We start from the raw sequence: 20,464 nt of genomic DNA, 5'->3' as shown, positions 1-20,464 counted from the left end.
TCTTCAAACTCGACACATGAGTTAATCAAACCGGCCTTTGCTATAAAATATACAGGGGAGCCAATATTTGGGCACCTAAATAAAAATGTACATGAGATTTCCTATATTCCGTTCGGCAATTCATCACCCGGTATATTATTCCTGGTGTCTATGAAATTACTAATCAAACGATAACTCCATTTTCACTTTTTTTAAAAACCTAGTTCAAACCAAAATATTTCGAATACGGAAAAAATAAGACATTTTCCAAGTAAACATGAATAAGGAATTACTTTTTAATAAGAACATAATACACTGACGTATTCAAAGTTGAAATTGAGAAAAAGACAAATTTAAAAACAACCGTAAGTACCAAATTTCATTAAGAAATGGGCATTATTTAATAAATTATGCAGAACAACCAAAAATAAAATTTTAGACCACGTGTTTGTAACTTTTCATCTTGAAAATAGTAAAAATAATTTTTAAATTATAGCAAATTCTTTTTTTTCAAATTTTTCAATGCATTTTAATTTGAAGTAACAAAAAAATCATGTTTCAATAATATATCTGTCAAATTACAATAATATAATGTGTGAATGAAATTACTGGCCAAGTAAATGTAAAAAAATGAATACATTTATGATAAGGGATGGCTAAATTTGGACATATAAATCAATTGAATAGCATTTCCGGTGTTAATGGAATTATTCTGTATGTCCTATTTTTTATTCTGTGGATAAATAAATGTTGTAAATATTTTTTAATTTGTGAAACAGGCCATCATTCCTATTTTCAAAAGTTCAATTCTTCTTTTCGGACGACCGGGGCTTTACGAAGTTCAACGTGTACTTACGGTAAAAGCGCAGGTTTTTTTACATTTACCACATGGTTTTGTATAAAAAGTAGTGTGTCAATTTTTTGGGTAAAATATATTTCTTGTTATGTAGATTAGAGCTATCGAAAAAAGATAAACATGTGCTAATTGATTTTTTCCGTAGAATACAAAAATGGAAAAATATATATAAAAATTGAAAGCAAGAAATTTGATGTTACTCCCGGTAGAATACAAAAACAGAAAAACATAGAGTAGTTCCAGTAAAACCGGAGATGTTATTCAATTGTTTTACCTGCCAAAATGTATGTAGCCATCATTTAAATATCATTTGTTCTATTGAAAAATATGAAAAAAAATGCTATTATTTAAAATTTTCTTTGCTTCTTCGCTTTGTAGAAAACATGTAGAAGCTTGGTCTAAAATTGCAAGATACAGGGAGTTTTTTTTTCTGCATAAATTGCCTATTTATTCACGATAGGTACGATAGGTAAACGCGCCAAAAATCAACTGCTTAGCAGAAATAGCAAAAGATGTTAAATTATTAAATTCCGTCGACATTCTAAAAATAGAATCCACCGTTGTCAAATCTCCGGTCTCATTTATCTGTACTTATACACAGATTCCAACTGCCTCGAGTGCCGTCTAGACAACGAACCTTCAATTAAATCTGCATAAAACGCGCGATTTTACCGATTTTTCAGACCATTTTAACAAACCCTAAAATTACATTATTATAGTATTATTAGTATTATAGTATTACTTGTGAAGCCACCATTTTCTTGGTCTGGTAACGTCGACATTGGTCTGACACTATATATATATATATATATATATATATATATATATATATATATATATATATATATATATATACTCAGTACACTTTTCATTCAAGAGTTCCATGATGTTTTCTCTACTATCTTCTGGACGTACCAAGGCAAATGAGCGCTGCAAATGTATAAAAAATTAAAAAAATTAACGTACGTGCAGACGATAACTGAATCAAAACAGAACAGAAGCATCGGTGGATAAGTGTTTACTGTTCTATTTAATATACTGGACTTGCACTAAGTTTCCCCAATAGGTTTTGTATACTGCCTTTATGACTGTACCAGGTTACAAATATGCAAAATATGTTTATAGACAAGGACCGATATTTTTTGAGCTTTAGAGTTTTTTAAGGTTGTAGGTTTTGTATAAAGGGCAAGCGACCCAAGTGTGAATCCTGCGGAACGCTAAAAGTCACATGCAAGCAAGCCGATCTCTTAGTCTAACTCGAAAACGGTAAGTAAAAAAAAAAATAACAGAGATAACTCGCAAAAGTGCGCAACACGGGACAGCCGGTAGCTCAACAGTTGCGTCGATTCGATAGGGTAAACATTGGTTCAATTGAAAGCAATCTATTCATTTAGTAATCGCCGTTATCAGTCCCGAGCCGGTTTGACGTTGTTGAGACGCTGGATTGCTTTTTGGAGTAAAATTTGTAAAACACAGGCGAAAGTATATATATTTCAAATATGGTTAGTACTTATAATAATTGTCTCCTATATAACCATCAAAAATTAAAAAAATGTGTTGTGACTTTCAGAGAACTTACGATTTTCGCGGAATTATGGTTCCCGTATTGACCGCTTTCCATGACGACATGTAAGTATACCGTGTGTCTAAGTTAAGAACGTCTATGGTGGGGACATTGGAGACCGTAAGAGATACGAACATAATTAAATTAACAAGACTTGCGAAATTTACATTTGTCAATACATTAGTTAGTTTTTCTTACTGGTTTCATAAAAACAGCATACTGCTTAACATTTGTAGATAGTCTTTCAGAAATTTTTGTACTCTGTGTAGTTCCTTAAATACACATGCCCATCAACGGCCTTACTGTAGCATTACTATAATAGTATGGGCATTGCCTAGGTCAAAATTCATGGAATTGCGTGTTATATAAGCTGAAACATCAATATTAATTTGATTGAATAATTCTGGAGCATCCTTAATAGTATTATTTAACAATTTGTATAAAAAAATACTGCAGACTAATTAATTCTCTTTTGTAGAGAATGCACACTGTGCGATTCCATAATGTCTGCCTTTGGTATGTGCATTTGGTACATACCATTTTCACGATAAAGCAGATACTTCAGAAACTCATTTTGGACTTTTTCAGTGTTTCATAACAAGGACTCCATATAAAACAACAATATTCAAGTATACTTCTGACAAATGATGTAAACAATATTTTAAGATATGTTAAATTAAAATATTTACAATTTCTTATGCTAAACCCATACACTCTTGATGTTCAACCTATTTCACAATTTATATATGCCCTAAAAGATAAACGAGTATGAAAAGCATTCAAATGCATTTTATATTTTATAGTCCAGTCGTATATTCTTTGTAATGCTTTTTGAAGTTTTAGACAGTCAAAGTAAGTTATGCAAAGAGTTTTAAATCGTCCGCATATAAAAAGATTTTCGAATGATAAACTAAACCAAGAAACAAATAAAACAAACAAAAGAAAAGCAGTGGACTAAGTTTGGAACCATGCAACATACCTAATATATAAATATGATTTAAACAATTTAACCAAGTTATTATGAAAACCAAAATTGTTGAATAATAAGGAAAATCTGTATAATTAACCTCCACTTGATTTTTTTTGTTCAATCCCCCAGCAATATATTTTTATTTGAAAAACTGCATTACCCTGTTGATATTTTCTGGTGAAGAAAAAACTGTTTTCTTGCTGTTGTTGTTAAAATGTGGTTTAAAGTTAAATTCCAATGTTTTCGTTATGTTCTGTACCCGACTTTTTGCAATAGATGAAAGGTAAGAGTAGGTAAAAAATTGTATAAAAAAAAAAAAAAAAAAAAAAAAAAAAAAAAAATAAAAAAAAAAAAAAAAAAAAAAAAAAAAAAAAAAAAAAAAAAAAAAAAAAAAAAAAAAAAAAAAAAAAAAAAAAAAAAAAAAAAGACGAACGCAAATGATGGTTTACTCAAATGTATATCGCTTTTGTGTGTTTTGACTCGATTTTTTATTACCGGAGAAGTCTATCCTACGTAAATCTTCTCACACCCATGACAAGGAATGGAAAAGACTTGTGACTTGTTACTTTTTGCATCAATCTCAAGTGTCTCATCTTTAAAGACTGACATAATTAAAGGCCTGACATTTCTTGTGTATGGAACCGCGTGGTATGAGAAAAACAACTTCTGAATTTTCAATATTTTCAACTCTATGAAATGCGTTTCGTCCCGCTTGGATGTCGATACGCTCAGAAGTGATTGAATTATAAATCAACCCTCTTAAAAAAACGCGGATATGCATTTTTTACACAAATCTCAAAAAGTTTTTGTAAGAGGTTAGGATGTCTGATCTTTTGAATTCCGTTTTTTTGCGCTCATATTAAATTTGTTTTTATATACAAGGAATCCTCAAAATAATAATTCATCGTTGGCTGCTGGAAGGTTCAATGTTCCAAGTAAGCAGAAGAGTCTTTTCCTCAGTCCTTATTGATGGTCTCTCTTTCATTCGTAGACTGAATATGTTGATCTCATCATCCATGACGAACTGGGCCATTCTAGGTCTGATATAATGGAAATCTGTTTGTAAAATTGTCCCTGATAAAAGAAAAAGTTAGAGTCAAAAATAAAATTGATAATTTTAAGAAACTCCGAAAGTGAATTTTTGGTATCTGCAGAGATAGCTTGTCATCTTTTTCTGCTACTTAATTTTTGTTCATGTTTAACAGTATATTGGCAAAAAGAGAGATGACATCAAAACTGATAATTACACAAACTTGGGGAATTTGTTTATTTTGAATGAACTCAGCAAATTTGAAGGAATCAGATACATCATAATCATTGTTAAAATTATACGCTCTGGTTAAGATCTCAGCCACCCATACAGTTAATTCACTATTTGGTAAACTGATGGATGAAATTATAGGTCTTGAGGGCAGTGTAGGTATGTATTTTCGGTAACCCATAGTATTTTGGAGAAGTGTGATTGTAAATTTTTAAATGAATAGATTCTTCTTTAGTAATACATTTTTTTGAAAGTAAAGAAGTGACTAGTTTGTTGGCCTTTTGTTGTAAAGAATATAATTAATTATATTGATTCGCACTGATAACCACCGTGATATTCCCTTATTAAAATTAATTCGAAGTGATGCTTGGTGACTTGGTGAAAAGATAATCAAAAAAAGAAAATGGTTGTTTGTGATAAAAGTTTGTTAATGCGTTCGTTGTTTTTGATTTGAAAATGTGTTGTCAGCAGAACATATTTCTATGATTGAATCAAGATCGCTTAAAAGTCTATGGTGTGGTCGGGGCAAGAAAAAAATTTTTTCCCAAGGCCAGAAAATAATAATGTTTATTTATAACTGCTGTACAAATTTGGCAAATCTCTTCTCATCCCTTCCATTATCCCCAGTCCTCTCTCTTTTAGCATATTTGCTATGGTCTGATAACTTGTTAGTTGCGGTCTTCCTCTGTTTCTTCGGCTTTACATTCTCGCTTCCCAGATCAGTTTTGTCGGTCGCTTGTTGTCCATTCATTTTACTTTCAATCACTCTCTAATCGCGTCATTTGGGATTCTCTGTCTTTGGGATACCTATTACCCCCCATGCTTTGCATCCTTCTTTTTGCCTTTTGGGACAGTACCCAATTCTCAAATGTTAAAATTGCGATGATTATTGTCTTGTATATAGTTATTTTGGTTTTAGTTGATATTTTCCTCTTTCCTATGAAGCTTCATTTTAATGTGTGAAGTAGTATTGAGGCACTGTTTCTATTTTATTGTACTTCCAGATATTTGTTTTGAACGCAACCATTACTTTCGTATTTTTTTCATCGATTTTAAGTTTTTTTTTATTTAGCCCGTTGTTCCAGATTTCCGGGTTCCCTACTAAGAAACCGATTGTACTTGTTTTTGTTGCTAAATAGTAACGGACTCAAATGGCTTCCCTGCCGAACTCCTTCGTTTACTGGGAACTATACTGATTGCATGTTGGTGTTTCTGATGCAGTATTTGCTGCTTATATATGGACGTTATGGCTGAAAGGCCTCGCTCTATCAATCTCTCCTTCACTGGAAGTGTGTCAAATGCTTTCTGTAAGTCTAGGGAAGTTAGTTCTCTGTATTGCTGTTTTATTTTATATCTGCTTCTTCCTTACCTGAATCCGCTTTGAAAAGGAAAATCGTCCATACTTAGTCATTGCGTGATGTGTGACCTGACCATCGCACGCCAAAATGTCATCAGTGTTTAAAACCTACCAAAAATTTCAGTTAGTTACTCTGTACTGATATTTTCCCAATAGGATTTTTTTTTTCAAACTTATCGGCCTCGATTTTCTACGAAAATCGTTAGCACTTAGCCCTCAACATCATATGTACAGTGTGTAAACTTTGCAGGTCCCTCAATTTGGACGCCATCCCACGCTACGCTGATTATCTGGCACAGTGCGGGATCCAAGGAATTTTGAGTAAGGAAAAACAGCTAACACATGTATAATTTCAATGACCATAGACTCAAAACTACTAAGTTAATGTTGATGGCAGCGCGTTTTACAACTCGGAACTTCTCACTTCCACTATGATCAATTTATTCTTATTGGAATTGTCAAATAATAGTATATTATGCAACAAGTGAGGTAAACGGCCAAAACAAGACGAATACATTCACTGACATAACCGCCAGAATGGACAAACGTCAAAATTCAAAGCGGAGGAAATAACTTCGAAAACATCCGTTTGCTCTCAAATCCGTGCGGTACAATCCCGGAAATGTCGGAAGTGAAACGGATTCGTGGGAAACGAAACTGACATGTTAAAGTGACGCTTTCTGCACGCTTGATGGTGGGTAATTAGGTATTTTACAGACGGGAGTAGAAAAAAAAAGTTTGCAGTGACAAGGCCAAATGTACAGGGACACTAAAAAATATACATAAGGATATTTAAAAAAAATCTCTTTATAATGTATAAAGATTCTTGCCCTACCTACTTTATCTCATTTTAAAAGCTGTTAAATAGTTACATTTTATTTCATCAGAAAGGTGATTAAAGACTTGCAGTCCCAGTATACATAATGACCTAGATGAAATTTTATATTTGGCAAAAGTTATTTTGAGTAAGGTTTTTACTTCTGTAATTATTAAATAAAATGATATGATGGTATAGAACCCGTTATCGACCGAGATGTAGGATATTTTCCAGTTTTCGGACAAATTTGTGATTCGGGTAAAAATATTTTACTTAGAAATGGGAAGCAGTATGTCAGCCATTCTTTTTTTAGGAAAAGCTGATAAAGTTAATCGATATGGGGGAGTGCCCTGTTGGTATCTACAAATAAGTTTTGAATTATTATGAAGTATATAGTTTTGTTAGTGGGTCTTTTTGTTGATAGAAATATTTTTGAACAAACGGGCGAAAATACGTTTCTCTTCAAAATATCCACATTAAAAATAACAATTTCGAAAAAACTGCAGCAAATGTCCCATAAACAAAGATGTTGTGAAAGCTAGTTTTATGTTAGCTCGAAATTGGCAAAGTCACTAAAACCGAAAACGAATTTTTCGAGCAGTGTTTTGTATCCTTAAAAGAAAAATGAGTTTGTCAAGACGTATAAAAATGGCAGCTGATATAATGACTATGACTTGATAAAGAGATCGCTGTTACTGCGGAATTGCTTCCTTTGCAGCCGCTAAAGGGAACCGCTACGGGAGAGCACATTTTTAATGATCAAATGGTATGCATAGATGGTGCACCTTCTATGGACGGCTTACGAAAAGGTTTCCTCGGAAATTTGAACGAAAAAGCTACTAAATTAAATGTGCAAAAAGATGATTTGATAGTTCTTCATCACATTATCCTGCAACAACTTCTGGAGTTCCCAGTCCATTCGACTCCAGAATATTAGGAGTATACCTTCTACAGATAACAACGCTCCATTTACATCCTTCGCGGATGTTTCGTCTTTAATGTCAGGTGACTATGATACAGTTCTAGAAAGTGACTAGCACTTGGTTAAAAAAAAGTGTAAATAAATTAAAAATTAAATTGGGCAAAATAGTCCTGAACTAAAGAAACACAAATTGAACTCTCAAAGTTCTGAAACGATCAAAATCAGTTCTAATAACGGGAAAACTAATTCAGCTTTATTTTTCAAACGTTGTTGCAAGACAATAATAGAAGTAGTTTAAACTGAAATATTTGTTAAATTTTAAAGACAAAAGTTACTAAACCGGAATTCAGTGTTCATTTTTTTTGTCTGACTATAGAAATAAGGTAATTAGTTGAAATTATTTATAGCGACCAAAAAAAATAAGAATTTATAGATAAATTTTAGAAATGGACATGACACGGTACTGACATTAAGCTGGTATATTGTATATTCTCTCATGATCATTAGATTATGAATTAATCATCAGTGAGAACACATACTAAAAGACATAACAAAATCACAGTTAAAACATAATCACCTATAAATTGATTTGTGAAACATATTTCCGAAAACCGCTAAAAAGGCAATAATAATTATAGAGTAATAAGAAACACCTGCACAAATATCCACCCCTAGGTGTAAGATTTATTTGTTTACAGGCGTCACAGATATTACAGAACCTAATTATAGTTTTAGTTTCAACGCGATAAAACTAGGTTACGTGCTAATAACATATCAACTACAGTGTGCCTTGTCAAATTTTGCTCAGTTGTGATACAGTTATTTTATAAATATCACATGGGTTCTGATTGTCATTAATTAATTACACATTACATTGATTGGTACATTACTGCAATTCTACAAGTTCAGAGGTTATTTTGGTAGAATGATAATGGCTTTCTATTTATGTATACGTAAACATCAAAATTTATTTGTAACAATAAACGACACAATTTCTAGTCGTCCACAAGCAATAAGACATTGATATCATTAGTCACTTCTTGCAAACCATTAATAAAGAAAATAAACGGTAGTGGCCCTCGATTAGAGCTCTGAGGAATCCTAGCATTACCTATAACACGACTAGGAACCATGACCCCGTACCACCAATGCTTCCTATTATGCAGATATGATTGAAAAAACTTTACCAATCTAGGGTAAATCAAATTCATGAAATAACAAAGGTCTTGTGATTTGGTATTTTTCATATTTTTGGAGTTATCGTGACTAAATTAATAGAAAAACAATGTTTTTGATTTAATTTTGAGATTGTGTGACATGAGCTATGAGCTAACAAGTCACTATGTTGACTGCTATTGCTGCATGTATAATGTTCGTGGAAATAATACTAAACATTTTAAAAAAACATTGTTTATCTGATCCTTAAGTCTGTAATTAGATCAGTGCCATATGGGCCAAATGTCCCAATATATTAATGATGTCGGCGATGTATGGAGTGTTTCTCAACAACCACAGTTATTTTCACAATTAGAAATTAGTGAGAGTTTTAGTCTTTCAGAAACTTTAGCATGTAGATTTGGAAATAAAAATTTACTGACACAGGACGTTCAAACCTCATATATCAGGAAGCGCGAGACAGAATTTATATTCTATTTTGAGCAAAAGAGATAATCCTAATCTAAAACAGAAACTTGGTACACACTACAATTCTGAGGACTGGAGGCTTTTTCTTGACTCTTGCAGAAGAAATCATAAAGCTACTCTTTTGCACAACGCAAATGTTCTTGTGTCGGTGCCTGTTGGTCATTCTGTGCAAACGAAAGAACGCCACGAAAATCTGGAACTAGCACTTATTGAGAAAATAGTATACAAGGACTATAGTTCAGTCATTTGTTCTTTAATCTTTACGAAAAATTAGGACACGTTAAAACTTTAAATAAAGATGGATCATGTTTTAAATACCAATGAAGAAAACTTTAGCAAAAGTCTCCCCAAAGTGAGTTACATCAACTTGTGCTTTACTATCTGAGCTTTCTGCAATATACTGGAGTAATATTACACAAATTGTCGATAGAAACACTGTCTTGGTGTCCATTCTAAGTGACTTGATCAGAAAGTTTAGACACAATTGAAGTATAGTAAATGACAAACAAGAGACCAAAAGAAGTCGATTTTGGCAACATTTTAACCCTAGAGAGCAACGTTACTAGCTACTTTATTAGCATATTTTGCTGTTAAACGCGTACTTTGTTTTTGTAGTTACAGGTACGATAGGCGAAGGGATGAATATGAAGTTGGACGAGCGCAAGACGCTTATTGAAGCCTGGGCAAAAACCGTCAAGGCGACCCACCAGCACTTGATGGTACAGGTGGGCGGAACTTGCCTATCCAACGTGTTGGAACTGGCTCGTCACGCGGAGAGTTGTGGGGCCGACTCCTTGCTCTGCCTCCCGGAGATTTATTACAAACCAAAAACTATTAAAGAGATTGTCGCTTACTTCAAACTGGTTTCTGCGTCTGCGCCGCAAACTCCGCTGTTTTATTACAATTCTCCCGCAAGAACCGGAGTTAATGGTAAATGTCTCTTTTCTTTATTTTCTTATACTTGTAAAGGTGTGATAGGAGAGTGTAAGGAATATACGGAGTCAATATAACTCCAATACCCTCCTAGGTGCCATCCGATGTGGGTGTTGGCCTTGATGGCGTAGAGTATTGTCATGCATGTTCGTCCATCCTCTTACGTTACTTAGTCCGGACTTCCTGTTTCTTCCTATGCCTCTTATTCCTTCTACTTTCCCTGAAGTATCAATTGGAGGCATGCTGTTGTGTGCTTGTACTCATTCTAGTCTGGACTTCTTCATTTGTTGTTCATGTGTTACTGCTTCACCACCCATGTCTCCATGTCATAAGAACATCGTATCACATGATTTCATAAGAACATCGTATCACATGACATGATTAGGCAAAAAAAAACTAACAGACAAACAAAATTAACACGCAAATATATTTGGCGCCTTAAAATCAAAAGCGATCCATCCGACTACTAGGATATCGCCGCACCAGTTGCGAGGCGTTGATATCGCAAATTAGTTCGAGATAAGGTTAAATATATTAAAAAATTGTATCCAATCGTATATTTAATCTTTAAATAAATCCCTTTTAGATTGATAAACAGGTTTTCAACATAGGCATGGAGTAATAATTTGTAATTCGGTGAACGAGCCGTCGGTTCGCAGCTAACGGTAGACATGTACACAGGGCTACACGTAAACAATATTAAATGTGACCCAGTGGCAGATTATTTACCAGTTAGTTCCAAAAAATTAAAAGAAAATCAATAGGAATCGTGTTAAAACAATATATTTATTAATGCATTAAACATCCTTTATTGGTAGTGGAAAAAGATAATAAAATAAATTTTTATTCTAAATATGCCCAAAATATCATTAGAAAGATCAAAATATTTTATGAATTTTTAAAATAAAAACTTAACGAGGCCGTCAGACGTGAACTGAGCCCTTTTGTGCACCTTTTTAGGAGAAAGGAAATTTCAAAGCAAAACCAATTAGACACATTTACAATCAAGCGGAGACAGTTTTTTCTACCATAATAAATAGTGACCCCAACGTTTCAACTGATGACTTTGATATGCGACGTTTATTATCGTTAGGACCCGATCTTGTTTTGGAATACTCTGCCCAACTCCAGTTTGCTCGCCCATTCATATTTTGCGATATGTTTTTTTCAGCGAAATTTTGCAAACAATCGACGAATTTCTTCAAAAGTTATCTTAATTTTGATGACGTATTTTTTAACTCCTTTGATATTCTTCGTTTTTAAATACACGTTCAAATGTTTCTCGATCTGTTTCTGCAGCCATCAATTCTTGTTTTACGGACTCCTCTTCCTCCGGTGTTTTATATAAGTTTGTGGCGTACATCTTAGTTTTAAATTCGATAAAATGAGACATAATTCGTCCATTATTCTCATCCTTCCTCATACCCAGAACTTTTATTGACTCTGGGTATATCGTACGGGTTATCCTCCGCATAGTCTGAGATATCAAAATGCCGGAAAGAATCTTTTTTTTAAATCTCGTACGGGTCTATGGATAATATCTCGTATATAAGAGAATTCGTGTCGGTATATAAAAACTCGGGCATTGGAAAACCTTTCTTGAATGTTGTTGTAGTGGAAGTCATAAATTGTTGTCCTAGCTATCTCCAAAACTGACATCCCAGCGTAGATAGATATATTTATAATATATAATTTTATATACTTTATTATAACATATAATTCGATAAGAACGAGATTTTTATTAATTATTGTAGCACTTTTAAATTCGGGTCGGGCAATCGGACCTTCCCAGATGGTCACTAGCTTAACGTTGGAATGGTTCCGTATGTTTTCCATTGTTTTCCAAAACACATCATTAATCATCAATTTAACCAAGTTTTTTTCAAACTCGTTTTTGGCAGCCTGGCGCAGTGCAATGTTTATGTCGATATAGGCTTTTAACCAAGGCGACTGGTTGAACGAGATGGCTTGATGTACGTACCTTTCTTAACTTAGCTCCCAGTTGTATTGCCTGTTTTAGATTACGATAGTGAATGACATATCATATAAGGCGGTTATTAGTTTTTGATTTTCGGCTCCTGCGGATAGCTGCCTTCCGATTCGTTGGATATATTAAAAACCTCTAAACTAACCAATTAAAACCTCTGTAGGATAGGTATTGGGACACTGCCCACCCCTGTCGGTTATTGACGTCGAAATATATCAAGTATTTATCATCTTTGGTGGTGTGCATATATTTGTTGTTCGTTTCCCCATATCGTCTGGAGCACTAACTAAGGCCTCCTCGCATTCCTTTTTCGATAAACAAAATCATGTCGATGTCGGTGAGTAGATCGAGTTTTTGCTTCAGTTTATACAACATGCAGCTCCACGCGTATCCGGGCAGCTATGTGACGTTTCACGAAACCTCTTAAAAACATCTGCCAAGAGCAAGATGTCCGTCCTCATATAAAGTTTCGAATAATCCTGCAAATTTCAACATCCAACCTTCTACCAGACTTCCTGAGCATGATTGTACTGTTTTGTGGTCGACGGTTTATCCTCCAATATGTTATAGAATGCAGGGGAAGACACCTTTTCGTTTCAACTAATCGCTGACTCCTGCGTCAATTCACTAAATTCGCGCCCCAGTATTGGATATTCCGTCAAATTGGCCGCCAACTTTTCCAGGCCGCTCGCCATAAATCTAAAACTGTCGATGAATCGAAATTTAATCAGGTTCTCGTTTTGGTGCCAAGTAAAGAAAATATACTTTTCCTTTTACAGGCAGCAAGTCGATAGATCCATCATATTTTGCTAGGGCTTTTATTACTATGTTTTCGTTTGTCGTTTTAGATAGTCTTCTTACTTGCAGTGAACATATTGGATTTTTTGAAGGAAGCCGAAGGTCAAATTCCAACGTTGCGAGGAGTTAAGTTTGTGGACGACACTTTTAATCGAGCTTATGACGTTCTCAAAGCAGTCGACGGCAAGTACGCTATCTTCATTACCAACAACACGGTGTGTAAACTCTTTATTGCATGTCGAAAGTTATAGGACCCCTTTAGGAAATTTGATTACATATTCTTAGTGTTGTGGTTAGAATAAAAATATAAACTTAAAAAATATTAAACAAAAAATGTCATAGAAATGAAATGGTCGCCGTGAGTGCGATGTTACACGTACTTCTTCAAATATCTTGAGAAGCGTGTGTGATAGACGAGCACCGTAGATACAAAAATTGCAGGCCTCGGCCTTTATTACTGTGCAAAGGAAATGACCATATAATAATTTGAAGAACAATTTGAAGGGTCTTTTTAGATTTTTGAAAAACCCTGTACATAATAGAAGAACAGTTTTTAACGAATTTTTTCGTGGACCCTTGCAAATGTGGTTTTTAAATTGTAAAAAATACTTCTGGACCCCAGTTTCGATGTGCTTCGTTAGGGGATAAAACACTATTTGTCTGATTGATTTCAATTCGATAAATGAAAATGTCCAACACTTGCCGTGTTTCATAGCAATGTTCGAAAATACAACAGAAAAGATGGACACCGATTTCTGTTCGGGGTTATTTTTTATTGGCCTATGTGTCTCGTGGACTGTTTAAAAGGCGCTAAACCTGAACCGTTCAAAAGTTATGGCCATCGACAGAAAAACAGAGAACTAGGAACGGACTAACATATATAAGTTTCGTTGCCAAGTATTTTCATAAAATTCGGTTTAATTCATTTTTCGGAAGTAACAAGTACCTCAAGTTTTATTAACACTTGAATTTTTCAAAACATAAAGAAGGACCACTTTTATTATATTGTTACAATCTAGCTTTTTAGCTTAACATGGTTCTTAGAAATCCACCTGGATTTCAGAGCATTTATTCTACTTAAGTAAGTCAGTTGAATTGACTTACTTAAAGAATATATATAAGAAAAATTGTCATCGATGGTCTAGTTCTTCTTTTGACGACTGCGTTAGAACAGAATTTCTTTAGTTCGATAATAATTTTTTTAGACAAACCACGGGGCTATCAATGTGTTCTTGTTTGTCACCTTTTTAAGTGAAATTTTCATGAACAATCTTGAGAGAAAAAATATGGATAGTCAATTTTCCAGATACTTAACATGTTGCAAAAGATAAATCGACGATATTTGCATCGTCTGGAATTTCAGCCACAAATTCTTACCGAATTCCGTACCGTTTCTTGATATTCCATAAGTTAGGAGGCAAAGTAAAATGTTTAAAGTTTAAAACAAACAATAAATTAAAACATTTGATAATAAAAATAAAGGATCGAGTATCGTAATGCAATTTAAATTAGACAGTCTGGGTCTGGGACTGGGTCCATCAGAGTTCATGAACATCTCAAAAAAGTGCACGGAAGGGCACTCACTAGTTGATAAGTACAAACTAGATATTTTGTTTTACATAGATATTATATTTTTCACACAAAAAAGTCCTATGGTGTATATTAAAAACATTGTAGTGCACTAAATAATACCTCATAGATAGATAATATATTTAGATAATTTTGGTTTATTTCTCAAACATGATTGAAGAGAAAAATATGTGTACGCCATTGAATACTACGCAAAAAACAACGGAAAGTATTTTTAGCTTGTAGATACTTATCAACTTGATATGAATTTTGGAATATTATGAACTATCTCTACCATACCGCTGTGTACCTACTGAAAAGGGAATTATGCCTCATTTAAGCTGGTATATGGAGGCGCATTGTTGGGTTTCGACTCTTTCATGGCGCCGGTATTAAATCTGGTACCCAAGCTAGGGATTGATTTGCTCAAAGCGGTGCATGAATCCGACTTGGACAAAGCCAGGAATCTGCAAGGTGTGCTGACAAAAATTGCCAACATTATTTTAAAAACCGGTGAGTACTATTTTATTAACATCACCATCTGCAAAAATAATCATATAGAAAATATCGCAGTACAGAGTTTGTGAAAAAGAAAAGAGTTTATTTAAGGAAATTTAATTTCTATTATCATTTTGCGCTCCATATCCTTCAGACAGATTTCTTTCTTTATTTGGAAAATATATATTTACTATTTACACTCCACAGGACAACGAACCATCTATACAAGCGCGTTAATGAAATAAGTTGTATCATACGATTTGGTTCTTAAAACTTCAAATAGTTGTTTTTTTGTGTCAGTACCTCCAAAATATAGGTCAATCCGATTAAAAACTCTTGCAATACCTTTTTTTCTTGCTGATCGTGACGTGATGTTGCAGCAATTTCGAAAAGTTTTCTGGTTATGGTATTCTAATGAGCGACCAATGTTTTTTGCTCAAGTGCCCAATGAATATTCTTTTTCCTCTGGATGCAAGCACATTCAAGATGACGTTCGATGAAGAATTTTGACGCCCTTTCTTTATAAGTTCTGAACGAAGTCTCGTCTAATTAATAGCCATTCCAACAACGTTAACCTCATTGATAGATTGATAATGTTCTGAGTGTGGAGTCAATTACTTCACTCCAAGAAATTCAATATAATAATGAGATTTGTTTATCTGTGTTCATCCTCATACATTTTCACTTCTACAGCACAACTTGTGTGTCATCAGCGCACTCACAGAAAGTTTACCTCATTTCAGACGCTTATGTGCCGAGGTTGAAAGCAGCAGCGAATTTTGTTCTGCCTATTAAACTGGGGTCCGTCAGATCGCCGTTGGAAGCATTGGGTGATGAAGATTTACAAATCCTATTAGATGAACTGAAACCATACATATCTATTTAAATAGAATACATAAATAAATAAAGCAGATAATCTGCAACTAAGAATCTCATTACCCAGTTATTTTCATCCTCCCCTTTTCCAAGATAGTAAAATGGCACCAAATGGACTTAAAGTTAGAAATCACAACCATATCAAAATTTCAAATATGAAAGTAGGTAAACACAATTTGTTCCACTAATTTCAGTAATTTTGTTTACCAAACTTCAATTAGATACTGTGTGTCAGTTGGTGCTGATGTCCCTGTGATGTATATAATCTGATTGATGATAGCAAAGCTCTAGAAAAAATCACGGACTTTTTCAATGAAATCGACATCAGCGGAAAAATTCTCACGTGGGGAATACTTAAGCGATTCTCAATTCAGATTTCGCAATGGTTTTGGTCCAAGGGAAGCCATTCGGCACGGAGAAGTCGGGATGTAGCAACTGATCTGTATAAAAATTAAAAAAAAAACGCTCAAAGTATTCTTTCTCGGGAAAAGGTAAATGCTTAATTATTAAACATTTATTTAATACATACTGACCATGTCGTCGGTTTTTGCTGACTTCAAATTGCTGACGTTTCTTCAATCATCCTGTTGGCTTCTTCATAGCTTAACTGAAACTGCCCAGCTCTGCTCAAGCTCTAAAGAAGCCAACAGGATGATGGGCGAAACGTCAGCAGTTTTGACTCAGCAAAAACCGACGCAGGTTGACTGAAACTGGCTCGCATTTTGCTCTTTACTTGCTTATATATTGTTTGAGGGGGGGCGGAGCTAAATGAGGGGCATAAACACCGTCTCGGATGACTAATTCCCATATTGGTGCCAGGTAGACACCTGAGTCGCGGTTAAGATTGTTAGGTTGTTTACAGATTTCTATAGACTCTCGGATTTTTCGTTGGTAGAAGAATTGATTACATGCAAGAATTTCAGTTTTATCGAATAAAATTTTATGTCCGGTTTCGTGATTGTGTTCGGCAACAGCTCAGCTTTCTGACACTTTCGTGTTTTTTGAGCCTAGTTGATATTTTTCGACCGGTCTCTCCAATATATACAGTTTTCGCAACACAACACAAATACATTCACTGACATGACGTCAGAATTGACAAACGTCAAAATTGAAGGCGTGGGAAATATCTCCGAAAACAGCCGATTGCTTCCAAATCCGTGCGGTAAAATCCCGGAAATGTCCGAAGTGGCTCGAATGCGTGAGAAACGAAACTGACATAGTAAAGCGAAGCTTCGCGCATGCTAGATCGGTGTGTAATTAGGTATTTTACAGACAGGAGAAGGAAAAATTTATCACAAAATACTTTCGTACTAAATTTAAGGGGAGTAGGGGGTGATGTGGTGCGCTAGAAATATTCGGTTTACGAAAATGGTTTGTAAAGGGTGTTCTGGCCGCCTTTTGTTTTAGTTTAAGTAAACGTATATAAGGTTGCTGACGTTTATTTTCAGGAAAGTTTTTGCAAGGAAAATTGCATTACAAGTGATACAATCATTTATCCCATACTTCTCTTGAAGTATGAAGTATGAATGGTTTGTGCACAGTCAGTCAAACTGAAAAATATAAATTATATACTTGCATTATTTAAGCCTATTAAGGCATTTTTAATTTTACTAAGTATTCCGTATATCTAAAATTTTTTTTGAGGTATACAAATTTCTACGAAGAAAACTTCGAAAATTATCTTAGCTTTTTAGATCCTGCTCATGTCTATCGTAAACACCATAGGTAGTTATTACAAAAAAAAACCTAATATTTTAATACACATACTTGTAATATATACTTACACCCTAATATAATTTTTACGGAACCAGCAAATGTAGTAGTCATTGATCCTGCGAAAAGCCTTCAGCAATTCTATCACTTAGAATACCGAAATTCGTAGAATGCATAAAAAAGTGACTTTTCGGAAGGTCGCATTAGTGATATGTCGCTTTCTGTCAGAGCGCCATATTAGTGGTCAAAGTCAATGTCAAACAGCTCTTCGAATTCTTGTAAATCCATTCTTTATTCGGACGTTGCAAAAAAAACTATAGTTTTACAGTTTACAAGTTTTGAAACGAACCGATTTCTGCTATACAACTTTCTGCAGCAACCGCTAAAGGACACCATTAATGAAACTCAGACGATGATGGAGGCCAATTAAATTTATCATAGATAGATAGATAGATTCATTTATTGACTACGTTTCATACAAAAGGGACGTACAATTGTGGCAAGTCAGAAGTGATATTCAAGTGCAATAAAATCAAATTAATAAATAACATAAAAATACACATCTAATACAAACAAAATTAGACAGTACTATACAGTTTTATAGCGCATCGATACCAGTGACAGTGTCAATGTATGCCCGCAGGGAGTAAAAACAATGACGTTGTAGGAATTCTTTAATAGTATGTTTAAAATTTCTATTGCTCATCTTTTTCACGGTACCTGGCAAAACATTATACAATTTCAGGTTCAATGAGTTGTTCTCAGACTTTCCCAGTCTAAACCTAGGCCGTCTAAGGACATCCCCCGAACGAGTTGGATAGGCATGACAATCGGAATTAGCGCTAAAGTTTCCTTTCGTTCTTTGTATCTCTAATCACTGGTAGTAGATATAGATGCAAGGAAGGGGCATCACTTTGAATTTTTTAAAATAAGGTTGACAATGGTCCCTATATCCTATATCCTATTCTGCATTCTAAAAATCTCCACAGCAGCTGAGGAATCACCCCACAGTACCGTGCCATAGCAGAAGTGTGAATGCAACAAAGAAAAATAGACCATCAGCAGAGTCCTTGTTCCTATCAGGTATCTCAGTCGTCGAAGAACGAATATGTTGCTGGACAATCTATTTTTCAGGTCTGAGATTTCTTGTTTCCAATTTAGACTATCATCGATTCAAACCGAATCGGAGGTGTTTAAAGTTGGCATCCGCATAGCCCTCTTTACTTTCTGGACAGATTGGAGAACGCATGTCGCATAAGTTTGATCGTTTAGATTATTTGTTGCTAATCATTGACCAAGTAAACTTTGGTTAATGTGTACTGCTTTTATTTGTATTTTGAGGGTAAATTGACTTATAAAATATGACAATAAAATTTATTTACATCTTATATCATACAATTATTATTTATTAATTAAAAACTAAAATATTATATGAAAATGAAAGGTTTATAAATAGTTATATATTTTTTTATTAGGATTTTCGAATTTTCCCCGGAAATTTGTTGTTCTGTGTCCCTTTTAAATGTCCTAAAAATATCTACAAATTTCCCAAAAGATCCTTCGTCCAAGCTGCTGTTCATTTCTTGCAAAATGACCTGTAACAAAAATCGAAAATTAAACGCGTAATAATTGTAGGTATAATTCATTCAAACCTGTCGCCTATCTTCAAATGCAATAGTGTCTACATGGAGATCGGGCATCGTTTCCTGAATAAAATGGGTAACATCATCTGCACTTAATTTTTCGACGATAGTCTCCTGTTCAGCTTTTGATAATCTGTTGGTCCTTAGTTCATCAGTGTGTCCTACATGTTTTTCGACAAACTTTATTTATTTATTTTTATTTAAAACAACGGAACTGGACATACTAGTGGTGAGCGAAACCAAGAAAAAAGGAAATGGAACAGAAATTATAGATGATGTCTTTTATTGCTGGAGCGGACTTAAAAAAGAGGAAAGAGCAAAAGCCGGAATCGGTATCTTAATAAAAAAGAAATGGATAAAATGTATAAAAAGCTTAGAACCAATAAATGATAGAGTTATTAAAATAGATATCGTAGTTTTTGGAAGACACATAATAGTAATCGGAGTATATGGACCATCGGAAGATAGTGCACTAATCGAAAAGACAAGCTTCATACAAACGATACAAGAAGAAATTGATAAAATTAAACAAAATCAAGAACTCATAATAGCAGGAGACTTCAATGGAAGAACAGGAAGAAAAGAAAACGATGCCACAATAGGTAGATTCGGAGAAGATACGGTTAATACCAACGGAGAGGCTCTAATCGAACTATGCGAATTTAATAATCTCAAGATTACAAATGGCTTCTACCGACACAAGGAAATTCATAAATTCACTTGGGTACAAGAAACCAGAGATCTCAGATCAATTATAGATTATATTGTAGTCAAAAACAACTCCTCAATTAAAATAAAAGATGTCCGAGTGAAACGAGGTGCAGAATGCGGCACAGACCACAGGTTATTGATCGCGAAAATGGAGTTCCCCTGGTCATGGAACAAACGTGAACCAAAAAAAGAAATAGTATTTGAACATAAACAAAAAGAACAAAAGTTCAATATACATACACGATGAGTCAATACGGTACTTATATCAGCGAAGAATAGACCAAAAACTGGAAGAATTCAGCTTCGACGACCTGGGGACAACATACGAGCACATAAAAACATGCATCAAAGAAGCAGCTACTGAAG

General features: G+C 34.3%; 1 protein-coding gene across 3 annotated transcripts; it reads left to right on the top strand.

The window, feature by feature from the left end:
* Positions 1 to 2,193: 2,193 nt before the first annotated feature.
* On the top strand, positions 2,194 to 16,044 carry LOC132707458 (N-acetylneuraminate lyase B-like). Of its 3 annotated transcripts, none has more exons than XM_060679322.1 (7): positions 2,195 to 2,337; positions 2,406 to 2,464; positions 6,238 to 6,308; positions 9,986 to 10,300; positions 13,158 to 13,303; positions 14,999 to 15,170; positions 15,899 to 16,044. In XM_060679322.1, exons 1-7 carry the CDS (start codon positions 2,335 to 2,337, stop codon positions 16,039 to 16,041), a joined length of 909 nt encoding a protein of 302 aa, XP_060535305.1. In that variant the 5' UTR covers positions 2,195 to 2,334; the 3' UTR covers positions 16,042 to 16,044. The 3 variants fall into 3 exon arrangements, with proteins under 3 accessions (XP_060535306.1, XP_060535305.1, XP_060535304.1); XM_060679321.1 differs by having other exon boundaries at positions 13,143 to 13,303; XM_060679323.1 differs by lacking the exon at positions 6,238 to 6,308 and having other exon boundaries at positions 2,194 to 2,337; positions 13,143 to 13,303.
* The last annotated feature ends 4,420 nt before the right edge of the window (positions 16,045 to 20,464 follow it).

The sequence above is a fragment of the Cylas formicarius genome, unplaced genomic scaffold (assembly GCF_029955315.1).
Source record: "Cylas formicarius isolate icCylForm1 unplaced genomic scaffold, icCylForm1.1 PGA_scaffold_9__14_contigs__length_23061073, whole genome shotgun sequence".
NCBI classification, from domain to species: Eukaryota; Metazoa; Arthropoda; class Insecta; order Coleoptera; family Brentidae; genus Cylas; species Cylas formicarius.
The sequence above is the reverse complement of the archived record's forward strand: the minus strand, read 5'-3'. Positions and strand labels throughout refer to the sequence as shown.

Excerpts from the sequence above, each read along its gene's own strand:
- LOC132707458 (XM_060679321.1), top strand. Across the intron at positions 2,465-6,237 it reads ACCGCTTTCCATGACGACAT|GTCCCTCAATTTGGACGCCA; the intron begins GTAAGTATACCG and ends TAAACTTTGCAG. Across the intron at positions 10,301-13,142 it reads CGCAAGAACCGGAGTTAATG|TCTTCTTACTTGCAGTGAAC; the intron begins GTAAATGTCTCT and ends CGTTTTAGATAG.